Source organism: Eleutherodactylus coqui, chromosome 1, assembly GCF_035609145.1.
Source record: "Eleutherodactylus coqui strain aEleCoq1 chromosome 1, aEleCoq1.hap1, whole genome shotgun sequence".
Classification (NCBI taxonomy): domain Eukaryota; kingdom Metazoa; phylum Chordata; class Amphibia; order Anura; family Eleutherodactylidae; genus Eleutherodactylus; species Eleutherodactylus coqui.
In genome coordinates this window covers 448,288,953-448,305,715 of record NC_089837.1, presented here as the reverse complement: position 1 = coordinate 448,305,715, position 16,763 = coordinate 448,288,953, and the positions used below count along the sequence as shown (strand labels likewise).

Sequence of the window (16,763 nt, the reverse complement as noted above, 5' to 3'; positions counted from 1 at the left end):
TAGGCAGGTCAGTTGACTCACTAGGCCCAGGAGTTTTCATTTAAGTCTGCAAAATCATTCAGTTCACAGGGGCATACCATGCACAATTGTGCAGAAAAATAGAGCATGTCGTGTTTTTTTCCCCGCGCTTAGAATGCATGGTTCTATATGCTGTACATTCTGGCCACAAATGCGCTCGTGTGAGGCCGCCCTTGGGGTGCTTTCACAGAGTGCAGAATTATTCTATAAGGCACACCTAAAATCGTGCACTGAACTGCGCAATTTTGCGGTGTTAATAACACCAGGGACTAATTGGGCTGCCCAGCCAATTCAATCACAGCATGGGTATATCTTGCACCAATGTAAATGGACTCAGCAGTGTAGAAAAGCACAGTATATGCGCGATAGCTGGCGAGAGCGTTCCCTTCATAGCTCAATTACGTCACACTCTCCCGATATACTCCTACGTGCTGCATCTTTAGCTGCGTCTTGCGAAATAATTCTAAAAACTTTTAACATATCATAGGGATATGTCAAAAGTTTTGATCTTTAGGGGTTCTGCTGCTGAAATCTCCGCAGATCACTAGAACAAGCCAGCAGAAGTGCTCGTCTGAGTGCTGTCACTGCTCGCTAGCTGAAGATGAGCTCATAGACTTGCTGTTAAGTCCGTCTTCAGCTAGTGAGCAGTGACAGCACTTGGACGAGAGCTTCAGCTGGCTCGTTCTAGCGATCTATGGGGTTCTTAACAGCTGGACCCCCGGCAATCAAACTTTTGTCATATCCTTATGACATGTCAAAAGTTTTTAGAAAGTTCAGTTACACTTCTAGAAAATTCAATCTGCAGATTTAGGAAGAACTTAAAGAGGTTTTCGGCTGCTATAATATCAATGACCTATCCTCATGGCAAGGTTCTCATCTAATATTGATGGCCTATCCTGAGTGTTATCCGCTCTTCCTGTAATTTGCATAAGGCCTTGCATGCGAGAGCCCACAGTGGACTCCTACCCTGCCCATGGCCGAAGACACTGCATACCTGTCTAGGTCTTCTGCGTGCCTGTCCGGGTCTTCTATTTTCTTCAGTGTGGATGTGTGTGGAAATGCTGGCCACTGCGCCGCCGCACATGTGCAGTGGTGTTTAGTTTTTTTAAACTCCTGCTTTGACTTCAATGGAAGTCGTCCATGCTGGCACTGCACTGAAATGGAGCATGCTGCAATTTGTTTTCTGGATCAAAAGGTCTGCAAAACAAATCCGCATGCTTTAATTCATGAGCGGACGCCCATGCTTCCCTACGGGTGGCTTTATTTGCAGATCATCCACGCGGATTCTGCAAATCAGATCTGCCCGTGGACATGGGGCATAAATGTATGTTTTCTTTCTTTATGCTTAAAGCAACCCTCCAAATTGTGGGTTCAAAATTGATATGTAAATCAGTACCTACTGGGGATGATTACCTGCTATTTATGTTTCTTCAGATCTTGCTCTTTGGCATCTTTTAGTTTAGGTCTGTTAGGACAGATCTGTGACTTCAGTTTAGCTACAGTGCCTGATCTGAAGTAGTTTGGGACACACCTCCTGTTTAATCATTGGTTCATGCATCAGAAGAAGCAGCCTGAACCAGTTATAAGACAGGGGGCGTGTTCCAGACTGCTTCAGATTAGGCACTGTAGCTAAACTGTAGTCGTGGACTATAGCCAAATTTATAAGCAGCCAAGGAGCAAGATTTGAGGAAATTTAAAGAGCAGGTAATTATCCTGTATAGGTTCTGTCTTGCATATCAATTTTGAGCTCCTGCTTGGAGAGACGCTTTAAGGAGGACCTATCACCAGGATGGCATTATCTGTTTTAATTGAACAATCCTCAGGACCCCACCACCACCACCCAAACAAAACCCCCAAAAACATCATACTCAGTGCCTTCCTATCACTACTCCCCCCCCCCCCCACAAGTGAGGGTAGATGTGCTATAAGGGAGATTGAGCATTGAGAGGACACATGGTTCCAGAACCAAAGCCAACCTCCCTGGTCTAGTTGCATGCAGCAACCAGGAGGCGTGAGGTCAGGAGATGCTGAAGCAGTCGAGCAAGCGGTCTTACGCTGTTTTGATAGCTCCCATAGAATTGAATGGGAGTTACAGAAATGGTGTAGCACAGCCTGCCCATCTATTTCCTTACTCTTGGCCATTGTGGCAGCAGAGTACAGTGAGATACAATATTCCCATTGTGGCCATGATGAGTTGAGATGGGAATACTCCTTTTAATTGTATTGTGGCCCTTTAAAGTAAAACAGCATGACCATGTGAACCTCGTTGCAAAAAAGTTTGTGCACCCCTGTTGTCCACTCAAAATCACTATCACAATAAATAAATCTAAATAGCAAAAATCGAACATTTTATAATATAATGGTGCAAACATGTATAATTTTTTTTCTCGAGGGGTGGGGAGTGGGGTGGAGGGGAGTTATTGTGGTAGCCCCATGTGCCAGAAGGCAGAGAGACAATGGAGATGGCAGCTCCAGCTGTTGACTCCCCAGGTTGTACATAACACTTGCACCTAAGGGCTAAATATAAGGACGGATAATTAATAATCTGTTGGAGTTTTCCTTCACACCGCTATTAATTTATCTCTGTGACAATATGAATTAAGTTAGTGTTCTGCGCTATTTCCCTGGATGGCCACCATAGAAATGACATTACAATTTAGATTCAAGCAACATTCGGTTATGGCACCTAGCCAGCGGTAGTGCCCTACGATGGGCATTATACTACATTTCACAGCCTATTAACTAATAATAAATGCAATGATCTGATTGGTTGTTATCGACAATTTCATTCATTCTGAGATGAGACTTGTTTTTAAGCGAACCTATTAAAACTGCTGAGATGAGCAACCCCTTTAATTAATCTCCGGAGGTTATTTCTCGCAGTCTCCCATTCTGTCTTCTTTTTCTTCATTTCTTGGTTCTTTTTTTTTTCATCCTTGGTCTCTTTACCAAGAGGAATAACAGAGGGACAGCAGAGTTTTAAGAAAATATATCCAAAATTGTTAGATCATAGGAAATACACATATTTACTGGTTTTGCATTATGTTTTGTAACATCAGCATTGGTTCCGTATTCTATGCAGAAAACCTCATGGGGACAAAAACCAGGACTGCACCAACGGGGTGAAAACATGAGACAGACACCTCTTTAGTCTCCGGCTCACATAGTTTCCATTCCTGTTAGTCTTTTAGGCCTCCTGCACACGGATGGATTTGAATTGTGGAATCCGCGATCGGCACCTGTGCGGGCGATCCGCTGTTCAAGTCACCCATAGGAAAGCATGGAGCTTCCTCAGCTCCACGCACACATGAGCGGAAAATAAATCGCAACATGCTCCATTTTAGCGCGGATTCCATGTGGACGGGCTCCAATGATCTTTATAGAAGCATTTGATCAACAAGTACATTGCAGATTTGTAGGCAATTCTATGCAGGTTGCTTGAAGACCAAGCAGGGAGGTGGGTGAAGGAAGTGTCTGATTTTCTTTCCCGCGCGGACGATCCGCTGTGCATTTGCGTGGAAAAAGCATCAGATCCGCGATCGCCTACAAACATATAAAATTCATTTCCACAATGAATCGTAGGTTTTCCGCAGTGAAAATCCAAACATGCCATGTGCAGGCGGCCTTACACTGGACAGAAAAATTTGCTGTGCTTCTTACTTTACTGTCCGCTAAAAGATTGACAGAGGGTGGAAACTATGTGAAACGGAGACCAAAGGGGTCTCCTTCTCACATATTCTCCCGTATGGTGCATTTCTGGTTTCCATCTCCATGAAGTTTTCAGCTTGGAGGTTGCAACCAGCTCTGGTTTTACAGAATGTAATAATAATCTAATAATAATAATCTTTATTTATATAGCGCCAACATATTTCGCAGGCGGAACAAGCCTACGACAAACAAGTCGAGAGCGCAAAGGTCCTCTTTAAATTCACTGTGCATAGCATATGAATAGTTTGATGAATTACCATATGCCCCCCTCAGTTCTATTTGCTGCCTTGCTGCTATGTATTCTATAGAATAACTTCCACAATTCAAATACCTTCAGACAACTTCAGATGTTCTCCGAATAAAGACAATTGTTCGCTTTCTTTGCATAATCTGCTCCAATATTGCTAACCTACAGCTTTCCATGATAATGGATGAGAGATTTCTTGCATATTCAGATAGTAATGTTGGCCTTTTTCCAGCTGTTTCACTGCCGAGTCCACATTTCCTCAGAATACAAGGTATGGAGCATTATAATTCACTCTGTATGCAAGAAGAAATCACACATAGGGCTGCAGGATGTCCATCCGCAGCTTTATCTTTTAGTTCGAGGGGCTGTAGTTCATTATTTAACGGGAATCTGTCAGCTACATTGCATTCAGAAGGTCTTCAGACCCCTTTTTTTTTTACATTTTGTTATGCTAAATTTTCCTCATCAGTCTGCAATCAATACCCCACAATGACAAAGTGAGAACAGAATGTTAGAAAGTTTTGTAAATGTTTTTAAATAATAAAAAACTAGCATTTTACATAATATTCAGGCCTTGTACTCAGTACTTAGTTGAAGCACCTTTGGCAGTTATTACAGTTTCTTTCTTGGGTATGATGCCACGAGGTTTGCACAACTGGATTTGGGGACTTTCTGCCATTCTTCTTTTGCTCTAAAACTCTGTCTGGTTGGGTGCGGACCATCTGTGGTCAGTGATTTTCAGGTCAAGTCAAGGTCTGGAGCCTTTCTGAATGCATGGTACTTCATGCTACATAAAATAGTGACTGGCACACCGTTCAGAACAGCGAAAGGTGGAAAAGATTTACTAATACTGTCTAATATTTAGGCAGTGTTATTACAGATAAGGCAGTTAGCAGATGCGCCAACTTTATCACAGGGGTACATATGGCTGGCTGGTCTTCTCCCATCTGTCTACACTACAGTGAAATGTGGGCATTGATGGTGAGGTGCTAGTCACTGCTCCTTGGTATGGTGGTAATGTAGCATGATACCCCCAGTGGAAGAGAGTGCAGGGAGATAGACAGGGTACTAGTTAACTTTTATTCAGCATCTGAATGATAAAGAGTGAAAGTCCATTACAATACACTTCCTCAAATCCAGTCTTGAAGGCGGTGGCTGAAAGTACTGATACCTCTCCCTCTGTTCCATACTGCTGATTTGGGTTTTCCACCAGGACTCTGTAATATCTGCAACTTGCACTAAGCACCTTGTTTCCTCCAGATATCAGATTCAACAATGGCTGTACAGGTTTCCTCTAATCAGCTTAGTAGATGGCTCTATGCTTCACTACTTTCTACTCTTCTCTCTTCTGAAACTTCTAGAACGTTACATAAAGTTATATAACTTTGGCTCCTCCCATAACCTTAGGACTGATTGGCAGAGAATTGGGAGGCCAGAAAGAGCTGAGTTATTGGGGCTGATTTATCCCCTTCTAAGCTTAGCTCTATTTATCTTCAAACCACCAGCTTCAAGTCTGGGTATGAATACAGTATATATAACACAATAAAAGTTAGGCCATTACAGTACATAGCGCAATTAAAGCAGCATCCTTATAATATATAATGCACATGTTTAAAGACACATACCCTCCTTCCCAAAACTATGTTATCACTGTATAGTGGCTGTTCTGTGTCACTACACATGCTATGTCAAAGACTTGGAACATCTTACACAAAAGTTAAAAACATGTCTATTTCTTATGCCAGACCAAGTCTAGCTTACTTTTTGTGCCTAGAAAACTAGAAGAATGGGATCATCAACTTTTAAAGGAAGTTAGCACTTAAATATGCACTGTACTTTCAATACGTTGCCTGAATCAGTGGTTAAAGCAAAGACAAAAATTTTTCAATATATCTCACTACAGAAAAAAATGGCTTTTTGCCCCACTTTTTACTCACTTCTTTTCCTCCCCCTCCTTCTGCACTGATCACTTACTATCAATTCAGTCCAGAAATCTGTCTTGAGAGAGGCAGAAATAAGATTGATTATCTGCTCACTGAGAAATCAGATTACACTTGTCCATAGCAGTCTATAGAGATGAGGAATTAGGAGCTGCAGAAAGAGAGAGATACACCGGTGCTGAAGGCTCCAGTAAGTTTTTTGTTTTTTTTTAAATCTCACCCTAGTGTTATATTCACACCTACACTGCTCAGTAGTGCTTTATAATGTCCTCCATACTGCTGTACTTCTGAGAGTGTGCTACAGAGTTATAGGGGGTCAGAATCTCCTCTTCTCTGCGTACGGTGGATGGGAAACATCATAGCAGCTAGTTTACACCCACTAGCTGAAGAAAAACTGACAAGTAGATGTGGAACCTGACAAAACTGATGACAAAAGTCATATACTAGTGCTAGAAATAGTGTTGCTTCTCATGTACACACAACAGCAAAATGTGTAATGTACCCCCCACCTACCATGGAACATTTATAATATAAGTTCAGCACGAACCTAAACAGAACTTTTAGCAAAGTTCTACCTGAAACAGGGTTCTACTGGTTCAGTTTGTTCAACACTAGTTCTGAACACAGGCGTATAACACTGTCTAAGAGCCATAAAAGTCTTGTATTACACTCTCAGTGTTATACTGGAGTTTTATGGCTCTTAGTGTTATATACCAATTTTGGTGAACTTCTGATTCGGTTCAAACTAATTTCAACCAAACAAAACTTTTTGCAAAAGTTCAGCAAACCTGCCAAACAGAACTTTTCAAAAGTTCGCTCATAACTAGCTACAATCCTGATTACAGAAGCTCTAAGCCATTAGACATTTGTCAGTAAGTTTGTCAACTATTTCTAATAACACCCAGAAGAATTGTGAATGCAGCTCTTGAGTATTATACCATACAGGCTTTACTCACGATCATTATGAGATCAACATAATTGAAAATTTTGGTTGACATGCCATAAGCCAGATGAACCCCATAATAGTCACTGGGGTCTGTCTGACAGATTTGGTATTTTTGGTAGTCAGCTCTGAGGACTGAGTCAAACAACAGGAATGATACTAGAATATTGGGCGCAGATATTAATGGGGCTTTAATTGTATATGTAAACTGAGGGAAGATTAGCAATGCTGATTGCTTGGTATAGGCAACTGATCTAGTTTTCCTTTGCACTACTTTTTATACATATCTCCAAAAATCCCCTGTAATCCCTAATAAATCCCCTTATTTTGATACTGTATAGTGGGCAGAGACATGCAAATTGTTTCTTACCACTTCTACAGTCTACTGTAACTATGCATCCAGAAGTGCTAGTGCATAGCTAAAATATAGTCTAATATCTACAAACCATTTATTTCAACCTGCATACAGCTGATTCTGGCTTATTAACCTTCATCAGTGAAGGTTTTGGGAAAAATTGAATTTTAATGGAACAATTAGTGCTGCAGATTTTACCTTGTATCGCACTTAATCCTTCATGTTTCAGTCCTAGATTATAGAAATGCAAGTTCAAATCTCTTTAATGGGAAATTGCATCAACATCTGTCATATGATATCATAAATATTCCATATGGGCAGTGGAGGGGCAGGAGCTGCACCAGTGAAGCAGAGGTTTCAGTTAAATGAATTGAACATGCAGAAAGCTCGATGTAATTGTGTAAACTAAACCTTGATGCTGTACTGATATAGCAAACGTTAACATGACATGTAACGGGATATATTAACTTGAAGAGGTTTTCCAGGCAGCACCCAATATAAGTTCTGGGATACGGAGCAGAAGCCACTGCTCTGACTCCTGTGTAGTGGTTGGCACTCGCAATTACAGTCTGGGGTCCAATTTGGCAATCTGAATAATCCCTTGATCAACAGCCCTTTTGAAGTTATCCATGATCATAACAATAATATTGTATCACTCTAGAAAGGCGTCCAGTTCTTGAACTCTTACCGAATTTGTCATCACCACGTCCTCAGGCAGAGAATTCCATAGTCCTACTGCTCTTACAGTAAAGAACCCCCTTCTATGTCGGTGTAGAAACCTTCTTTCCTCTAGATGTAGAGTTGGTTCTGCAAACTACTGTAGGATTACATCATGATAAAGTTGCTATGGGTGCCAACCATCATCGGTGGGTGCCGGCATCCCACTGTAATGTTGATAACTCTGTTTGTTCTCAGCTGTTTGACCCCTTAGATGTCATGGTCAGTAGCCACTGCAACACCTAAGGGCTTATTCAAAACATGGTAATTCTCACCCTTGTGCTATCCATGTGTGCAAATGAGCTTTTCAGTCATAGACTAACGGTTTGAGTAAAAAAATAAAATACCTGCATTTCATATTCTGGTACAATTTCTCGGATGACATTTACTCAAGCCTATGAGTGTGCAAAAAAAAAATGGAGTGCGCGTGGATTGCCATCCATATGCATTGTGTTTTCCCAGATTCTTGGTAAGTTGTACTAGAAACAAAAATGGGCCTCCTTCTGTTTTTGCGTGCTAGAAAAACAGATGACACACAGAAGTAAAAAAAATTGACAACACGCAATGCATAAGGATGACACACATGATTAAAATTAGTCCATTTTTGTGAACCTAAATCAAACATGCTCATTTGAATAAGGCCTAGTACATTTATTAGGTTACTCCCTCTGTTAACCCATTAGCTCCCCAAAAAATGTATACATACCTGTTATCAACATAAACCTAATCACCCATACAGTAAAATTAAAATTTCACTTATATTGTACGATAACCTACATGAAAAGGTGAAGTGAAGAAACTGGCAAAAATTTGTGCCCCCTCCTAAAAAGAAGAAACTATTGATGCTCAGGATAGGTCATAAATAGTAGATCACTGGAGGTCCATCGCCCAGAATCTCCGCAAATCCTCTATTTGCCTGGCCAGTGTCCTCATGCACTGAGCTGATTTCTGCAGGAAGCGGACAGCTCCATTCTCACTGTAGTGGCCAAAATTGGTATTTCAGACCAAGTTCCCATTCATTTCAATGGGAACTATGCATAAAATACCATGCCTGGCAGTGGGAAAGGAGCTGCCTGCTTCCTGCAGAAATCAGCTCAGTGCATGAGGGCACCAGCTCTGAGACCAGCAGATCGGTAAGGCTGGACCGCCAGTGATCTACTATTGATGACCAATCCTGAAGATACGCCATGAATAGTTTACAACCGGACAACCCCTTTAATGTGCTATATGTACCCTTAAATGCTACCATTGATACATGCAAGCCATCCCACAAAATGCAAGTCCTCATATGGCTATTCTGACGGAAAATAAAATATTTCTTTGGAATGTAGTGATGAAAATACTAGAAAAATGGTGTCCTGGTGGCCAAAAAAGGCCGTGTCCTTAAGGTTAAAAAAATGGAAAAAAAAATGCTGTTGAAGGTGTCAACATTTATTTTAAGCTCCTTTATTATGGAGAAGAGCATGATGGGACATCCTGTGATATATTTTGTGTTAAAAATGGATATCATCCTGAGAAATACGCGGGAGCTCTTCTTTTTCAAGCGTCGTGACCATTTCTCCGTAAATAATATACCGCAGTCTGTTGTTTATTTTATTTGCCGCCTCTATCGTCTAGAAAGAGATTCCTTGTCTGAAGTTCATGCTCCAGCTGTGGAAGAGGTCTTAGAGTAAAAGAAATACCTAATCCTTAAAAGAAATGGGATGCAGCTGCCCCAGTAGTCTGCAGTCGCCTGGCGTGTTGTGCTTTCCGTCAAGGACAAATGAAATAGAATATTCCTTCCAGTCCACTTTGGATACATTAAACTATATACTTTGTGTCTCTTGTATACAGACAGGTGAAAGGCAGAGAAAAGAAGACTTTTGTCCCACAACATTCACCCATTATGAAGTCCCTCCGAGCTTCTACAGATCCACCATGATCCTAAGACCACAGCTTGGATTGGGTGCAGTCTCCAGGTTGCCATCTGCAAAGAATAGAATATTGATTGCAAGTCAACGTACATCGAGTACCTCTATACCTCAGCAAGAACTGATGACCACTGTGGGGTCGCTTAACAACTCAGAAGCATCAGGTATATTTTTCTTTTATTTGTGACATCATTGTGACATCATTCAAATACAAAGCAAAGGATAAGAAAGATTGAAGAGTCAAGTTGGAGTCCCAGTGCTTTGTATTATGATACAATATGTGGATATATATGTAGCCAACTGTGATGACTTTCTACAATAAGGACCCGTTCACAGTAGTTTTTTTGTTTCCGTCTGGCTGTTCCGAAATGGGAGGAGCTAAATGGAAAGAAAACGGGAATGAAAAACTGAGCCAAATGGATAGCTATCTGTTTGCTATAGTTTCCTTTTGACAGCAATGTTAAAAAAAAATGGAGACGTTGCAGTCAGTTTTGGTTCTGTTTTTTGAAATGGAAACCAAAGCGTAATGATCTTAACTTTTGCTTCACTTTTAACCCTTTCCAATCCAATTTGTATCCTGGTTTTCCTAGGGGGCGTAGTGTTTTTCTGCCGTTATACAATGGCGCTATCTGCTGGCTAAAGCCAGTACTGCATGAGGTGACACGTTGGATAGGCTCCGACAGCAGAGAGGCTGGCAATATACAGTAAGAGAACCCCGACAGATGTCTTCCAACATCAGAGCTGTACAGCCTTAAAGGGGTTGTCCCGCGCCGAAACAGGGTTTTTTTTTTTCAATAGCCCCCCCGTTCGGCGCGAGACAAACCCGATGCATGTGTTGAAAAAAAAAAACGGATAGTACTTACCCGAATCCCCGCGCTCCGGTGACTTCTTACTTACCTTGCGAAGATGGCTGCCGGGATCTTCACCCTCGGTAGACCGCAGGTCTTCTGTGCGGTCCATTGCCGATTCCAGCCTCCTGATTGGCTGGAATCGGCACACGTGACGGGGCGGAGCTACGAGGAGCCGCTCTCCGGCACGAGCGGCCCCATTCAGAAGAAAGAAGACCGGACTGCGCAAGCGCGTCTAATCGGGCGATTAGACGCTGAAAATTAGACGGCACCATGGAGACGAGGACGCTAGCAACGGAACAGGTAAGTGAATAACTTCTGTATGGCTCATAATTAATGCACAATGTACATTACAAAGTGCATTAATGTGGCCATACAGAAGTGTATACCCCAACTTTGTTTCGCGGGACAACCCCTTTAAATCATAATGTATACAGAGGTCAGACAGTGGATTGGAAAGGGTTAAAAGTGGGATGGTCGATGAAAAACTGACAAATGGGTTGAAACTAAAGGTCTTCATTTGGAATGCATGTCTAGGGGCACACAGCTAGATGGAAACAAAATATGCTAGAGTGAACTTAGCCTAAGGCATTGTAAAGCTCCTGTTATTTTAATGCATTAAAAGTCATTGAAAAGCTATTGAAAGAGCAATTAAACTGTGGCATGGAAAGTGATCTTAAGGATAGATCATCAATAGATGATCAGTCGGGCTCTGTTGCTCAGGATCTCTGCCAATCAGTTGATTCTTGGCACCACTGCCAATGTGGTCAGTGCTGATAGCAGAAAGCACTGACAACATAGCAGCGCTCCAGTTTAGGATTGCAGGCACAGCTCCTATTGAGTTTAATGTTAACTGTGTCTGCAAAACCAACCCAGAGCTCTGCACTACGAACAGCGCAGTCTGCTTCCTGCACGGTCCATGCTGACAGCGGCTACAGGAATCAGCTAATTGGCAGGGATCTTGAGTGGCAGACCTGTCAATCATCTATTGATTACTTATTCTGGGGATAGGTCATCAAAAGGAAAATAAACGCCCAATGTCCTGGACAGCCTGGAGTCAAGTTTAACTTTGCTAAATCTGCAGGCCAACCTTCTTGGCATACAAGACATGTACAAGGTTTTTTATGGAAGACATATGCTGCAGATCCCCAATGGCCAAATCCACACCTAAATGTAAATGCTGTGGAGTATACACAGATAAATCAGCTCTGGAGATTACATGAGATATAGGTAGGCTGATGGGGGGAAAGGGAAAGGGGGGACTTGTTATTTGTATAGTGCCAACCACATCACTTCCATTCTGTGAAAAAATACGCTTATGGTGTTTTTATATATGGCAAAAAAAATGTCACCACGGCCAAGTCAGCAACAAAATCTGTATGTCTTACATGCAATTGCTATGGTGGAACTTTCAACCATGTATGAAAGGACCAAAGTTAATAGCACTGAGCTCCAATACCAGATACAGGCAGTAAACAAGAGTGACGCTTTTTTTGGAGCACAATGTGTTTTTTTTCCCTAATCTTGGAAAACTCATTCGTAGACGGAACTTCAAAAACTTAACAAAAGCAATCAACTGGTAAAGTTCTGGGTCTGAGACAGCAGCTCTCCTGCGGTCAGTGCTGCAAAAGGAAATGGCTGGCACATGCTGAGGGGTGACATCACCACCCTCAGCCCATAATGAAGACTGTGCTGACGTATGGGGGGTTTTCTGCCTCGTTGGGGGTTTTTTGCCTTCCTCTGGACCAACAAGGAGGTTGAAACAGGCTGAACTAGATGGACATTGTCTTCATTCAGCCTAACATACTATGTTACTATGTATGATCAACGATGATGGTTTCCAACTACTATTTCCCCCATGGATATTGTGTCACATGACAACCCTTCACTTTTTTTGCAAGCACCTAAATGTCGGAGATGGATACAACTACATTTGCCCTCTTACTGGCGGACCACTTTAAATGATCCAGTAAAAAGTAACATTTTTTCTATTTCTATCATGATACATAATGACTTTCCACATAATAACATCTCCTGACTAATTTATTCCCAGTGACCGGTCTGACTCGGTTTGCAGTACAATGCGGAATATTAGAAGTCGCAGACACGCAGGCGGGAAATTATTATTAGTGTTATTAGAGGCGAAGAAAAGAACATCCAACAATTTAGGCGATGTTTATGCTTGGAGTGAAGAGTCATCCTTAATTGCATTATTAGCATTCTCTACCATTTATCGCTTCCAGTCTTGTGTGCCCGTATAATTGTAACGTGCTGAGCTGTTCGGCTATATTGTACCTTCTGTAGATTGCTGACATGTCATTGTCCTCCGGACTTCACAGGAACATATAATTTCATGATACAAGATGTCAGTGTAAGGGCTCCTGCAGACGAGTGTAGGGGTAGATGCGCTCGCAATAACGTGACATGATCGCAGGCTATTGTGCGTCTATTCGCACATTTTAAGGTACTTTTCTACACTGCTGGGCCCATTCACAATGCCGCGATACACACCCGTGCCGTGATTGAACAGGCTGTCTAATTAGTCCCCGGTATTATCATTTAACATCGCAAAATTCGGGTAGTTCACTGCGCGATTTCGTGCGGACTGGGTGCGCATTTGCGCACTCCCGTAGACTGCTATGGTGCCTTGGGTGTGCACAAAAATAAAGCATGTCGCATATATTTTCACAAACGCGAATATTGAGCGCAAAAACGCAGAATGTGAGGGGACTCATTGAAATCAATGGGTTCTATTCTCTGCGTTTTGCGCAAGCGATTTTGCGCACCCAAAAACGTGTGCAAAATTGCCAGTTTGAATTATCGCAAATATCTGTTTTATATCTAAGGGCTCAGTCAGACGGGCGTTTTTATGTGCGCATGTTACTTGCATTTGCGAACTGCATCTATTAAGAACCAATGCTTTTTTCAATACCAGCGGTCATATTCACAATATTTACGTGCGCACAAAAATGTGCAGCAGTAAATATAGGGCAGCGCATTTTGAAATGCAAGTAACTGTGGCATCCGTCTTTTTTGGATGTGAAACCCCTGGATACTGTCACATCCAGGGGTTTCACCTTGTGCTCAATGGGGTCGGCAGCAGCAGTGCCTACCCCATTGAGAACATATAGTGAAGATCGCGATCTCCCATTGAATTCAATGGAGCCGGCGCTACGGCTGGCTCCATTGAAAGCAATGGGCTGCCAGCAAGCCTTGCAGTGATTTTCGGGGAAAGGGCTTGAAATATAAGCCCTTCCCTGAAAATCATCCCTAAAATGTGTAAAAAATTAAAAAAATTTATTATTATTTGGGGACCCTTTTAATAAAAAGGGGTTGTAAAAGGCAGACTACCTGTTTAACAGCTAGAGCTTTATACCATCAATGGCCACTTTCAGAGACACCGGCTCTTTCACAATTGGAGCTTCCGTGTACAGATATTAGACATGTGACCTTGGAGTGAAGTATAAATTCACATGAGCTTAACGTGTACCTGAGTTTTCAAAGAGTTTTCAAGAGCAGCCCAGGACTTCACTGACTGCTGCTTTGCTGCAGTTTGCACCCAGTTTGAATTTTTTAATTTAGTTTTTCATGTAGATTTTTCTGCTCCCCTGCTGTTTGCAATCCACTTACAGATGGGGGTGTCCTAAGCAGTCATTCTGTCAGTACCAGAGGCGTAACTTCGAGCTTCTGGGCCCTGATGCAAAACTTGTAACAGGGCCCCCAACTATAATGCTGTACTCATAGTACTGGGCTCCCTATATGGAGAAGAGAGGACTTATGGGCCCCCTAAGGCTCCTGGGCCCGGGTGCAACCGCATCCTCTGCATCCTCTATAGTTACGCCCCTGGTCAGTACTATACTGGCCAGGATTTCCTCTCCCACACGTCTCATGCTGCCTTGCATAGCCCTGCTCCAATCAGCTAGAAGGCAGCAGCCGAATGCCTACCCATCTGCTGCATGTATTAATTAGCAGTCTCTCCATGTCGCTGTTATTAGAGAAACTAAATGCCTAAGGACAGGCAGTGGATTGCATAAGCTGCTGGAAGGAAGACCCCTTGGGGTAGGTAGTTGAAATTTGATTTTCAATGGTAAAACAAAAAAAATGTTAATGCAAGTTTATTACAAGATTGATGATACACACATAGGCTGTTAGATGAGCAGAAGTTGTGTGAAACATTAGTGTCCATTTAACTTTGTATTCAGATTAGGAACCATGCAGAGCCACAAAGATCTGGAATCTACAGAACAAGTAATTATGACAGCATTAATGTGCAGAATAGTGTTTTTTTTTTTTATTCCTCCATCTCAAATGTGATATTTTCGACCAACATAAAAGTCCACTATTTTTCACCTTTTATGCTTTCACAACGAGTCCTGGTCATCAGTGATAGACTAGCCGGGGCCAGTATTTCATGCACTGCCAACCTTGTGGAGTTTTCTCATGCAACGGTGTGCTCAAGGAAAAACATCTAGTGAAAGAGAATCCTGTGGACTTAAATAACTTGTTAATGAAAGGGGTCAGAGGAGGATATAAAGAATTGTAATAATGAGCAGGCGGTGCACAGCCAAGCAAATTGCAGCTGAATACAACACTAGCGCTCCAACTAATGTTCTTGAATGCACAGTTCATCGTTCCTTAGCACAGATGGGATATAACAGCAGACAACCAGTTCCATTGCCATTGCTGTCTAAGAGAAACAGAAAGACAAGACATCGGTGGACAAAAGAGCGCAAAAATTGGATCACTGAGTCGTAGAAAAACATCACCAGGTCAGATGTATCAAGATTTCTGTTGCACCATGCTGATGTTGGGGGGTGGTCAGAAATTGGCACAAGCAGCATGAATCAATGACCCCTTCCTGTCAGCTGGTCAGAACATGTCAACGCCTCCATCTAATTTGCAGCAACTACAAGAAGTTTCCTGTCCGCATGGGCCAATATTCCTGCAGAACTATTTTATAACCTAGTGGAAACTGTACCACGATGAACTGTTGCGGTTCTAAAGCCCAAAGGAGGTCTGACTTGCTATAAGATGGGGGGCTCCAATACAGTGGCCAATCAGTGTATTCCTCTAACACCCTGGCCTAATTGACAGGTAAAGGATCTTAGCCTATACTTGGATCATTCCGATGTCCTTTAGTTTTGTGTTAAGAAAGTCAAATATAAAGACAGACACATAAAAGAAACAAATGAAGCCGATTCTGTATGATCTGCAGTCATTTCTCATCTCATGGAAAAGGTACTTTACATTTTGTAGCATAAATATTAATTGTATGTTTATACACTTGCAGTAGTTTTTTGTTGCCTTTGATCTCCAGTATGTTCATGCTAAACATCACTGAGTCAGCTTTCAAAGCAAAATAGTCCAACAATCCCTTTAAGTGGCGGCGGGCCTTCAGATCTACCGTATAGTGTCATTACTTTGTTCTGTAAATGTACGGTATGAGCTCTGAGGGACGGGACTCCATGCTCTATAGTGCAGGAAACTCCTTTCTTCTCCTTATAGGGGACGCATTCTAATATGGGTAGGTCACAGTAACCTTGCGTTAGGATAAACTACACTTAACACTTTAAGTACCAAGCTATTTGGAGCCTTAAAGGGAATATATTATCTACAGTTGATTTTGGTTCATTGAAACCAGATACTGATACCTCTTCTTCTTCTTCTTTAATTTCCCTTTATTTTTTGATTGTAGATTTTTTTAAAATTCTATTGTCTATACATGTTTAGGGGCGGCCATCTTGCCTGAACTGCTGTTAATAGAATTGAGGGTGCATTTACGCAGACAATGTTTTTGCATGATTGCGAAAAGCACAAAAATCGCATGGAAAAGGAACCAATTGCTTTTAATGGGTACATTTACATGTGTGATTTTGCCCTCCCAGCGATGTGAGGGAAAAATTGCAACATGTCCTATTTTTGGGTGATTTTGTTGAAGAATTCCTTATAGGAGCGGGGAAAAAATTCCTTATAGGAGCAGGAATTTAATGTGGGTCCGATGCGTTTTTGCTCCTATAAAGAATAATGGTTGATTTTCCCAGTGTTTATGCGTGGGGAAATCGCAAGTGCAGAGATTG

At 41.9% G+C, this 16,763-nt stretch overlaps 1 protein-coding gene across 1 annotated transcript in view; it reads left to right on the top strand.

Annotated features, from left to right (window-relative positions):
• MTUS2 (microtubule associated scaffold protein 2) overlaps positions 1-16,763 on the top strand; it is a 353,509-nt gene that overhangs the window by 9,563 nt on the left and 327,183 nt on the right. The window contains exon 3 of the mRNA XM_066583183.1: positions 9,762-10,002. Coding sequence (XP_066439280.1) covers positions 9,762-10,002 — 241 coding nt within the window. The remainder of the gene's footprint in view (positions 1-9,761; positions 10,003-16,763) is intronic.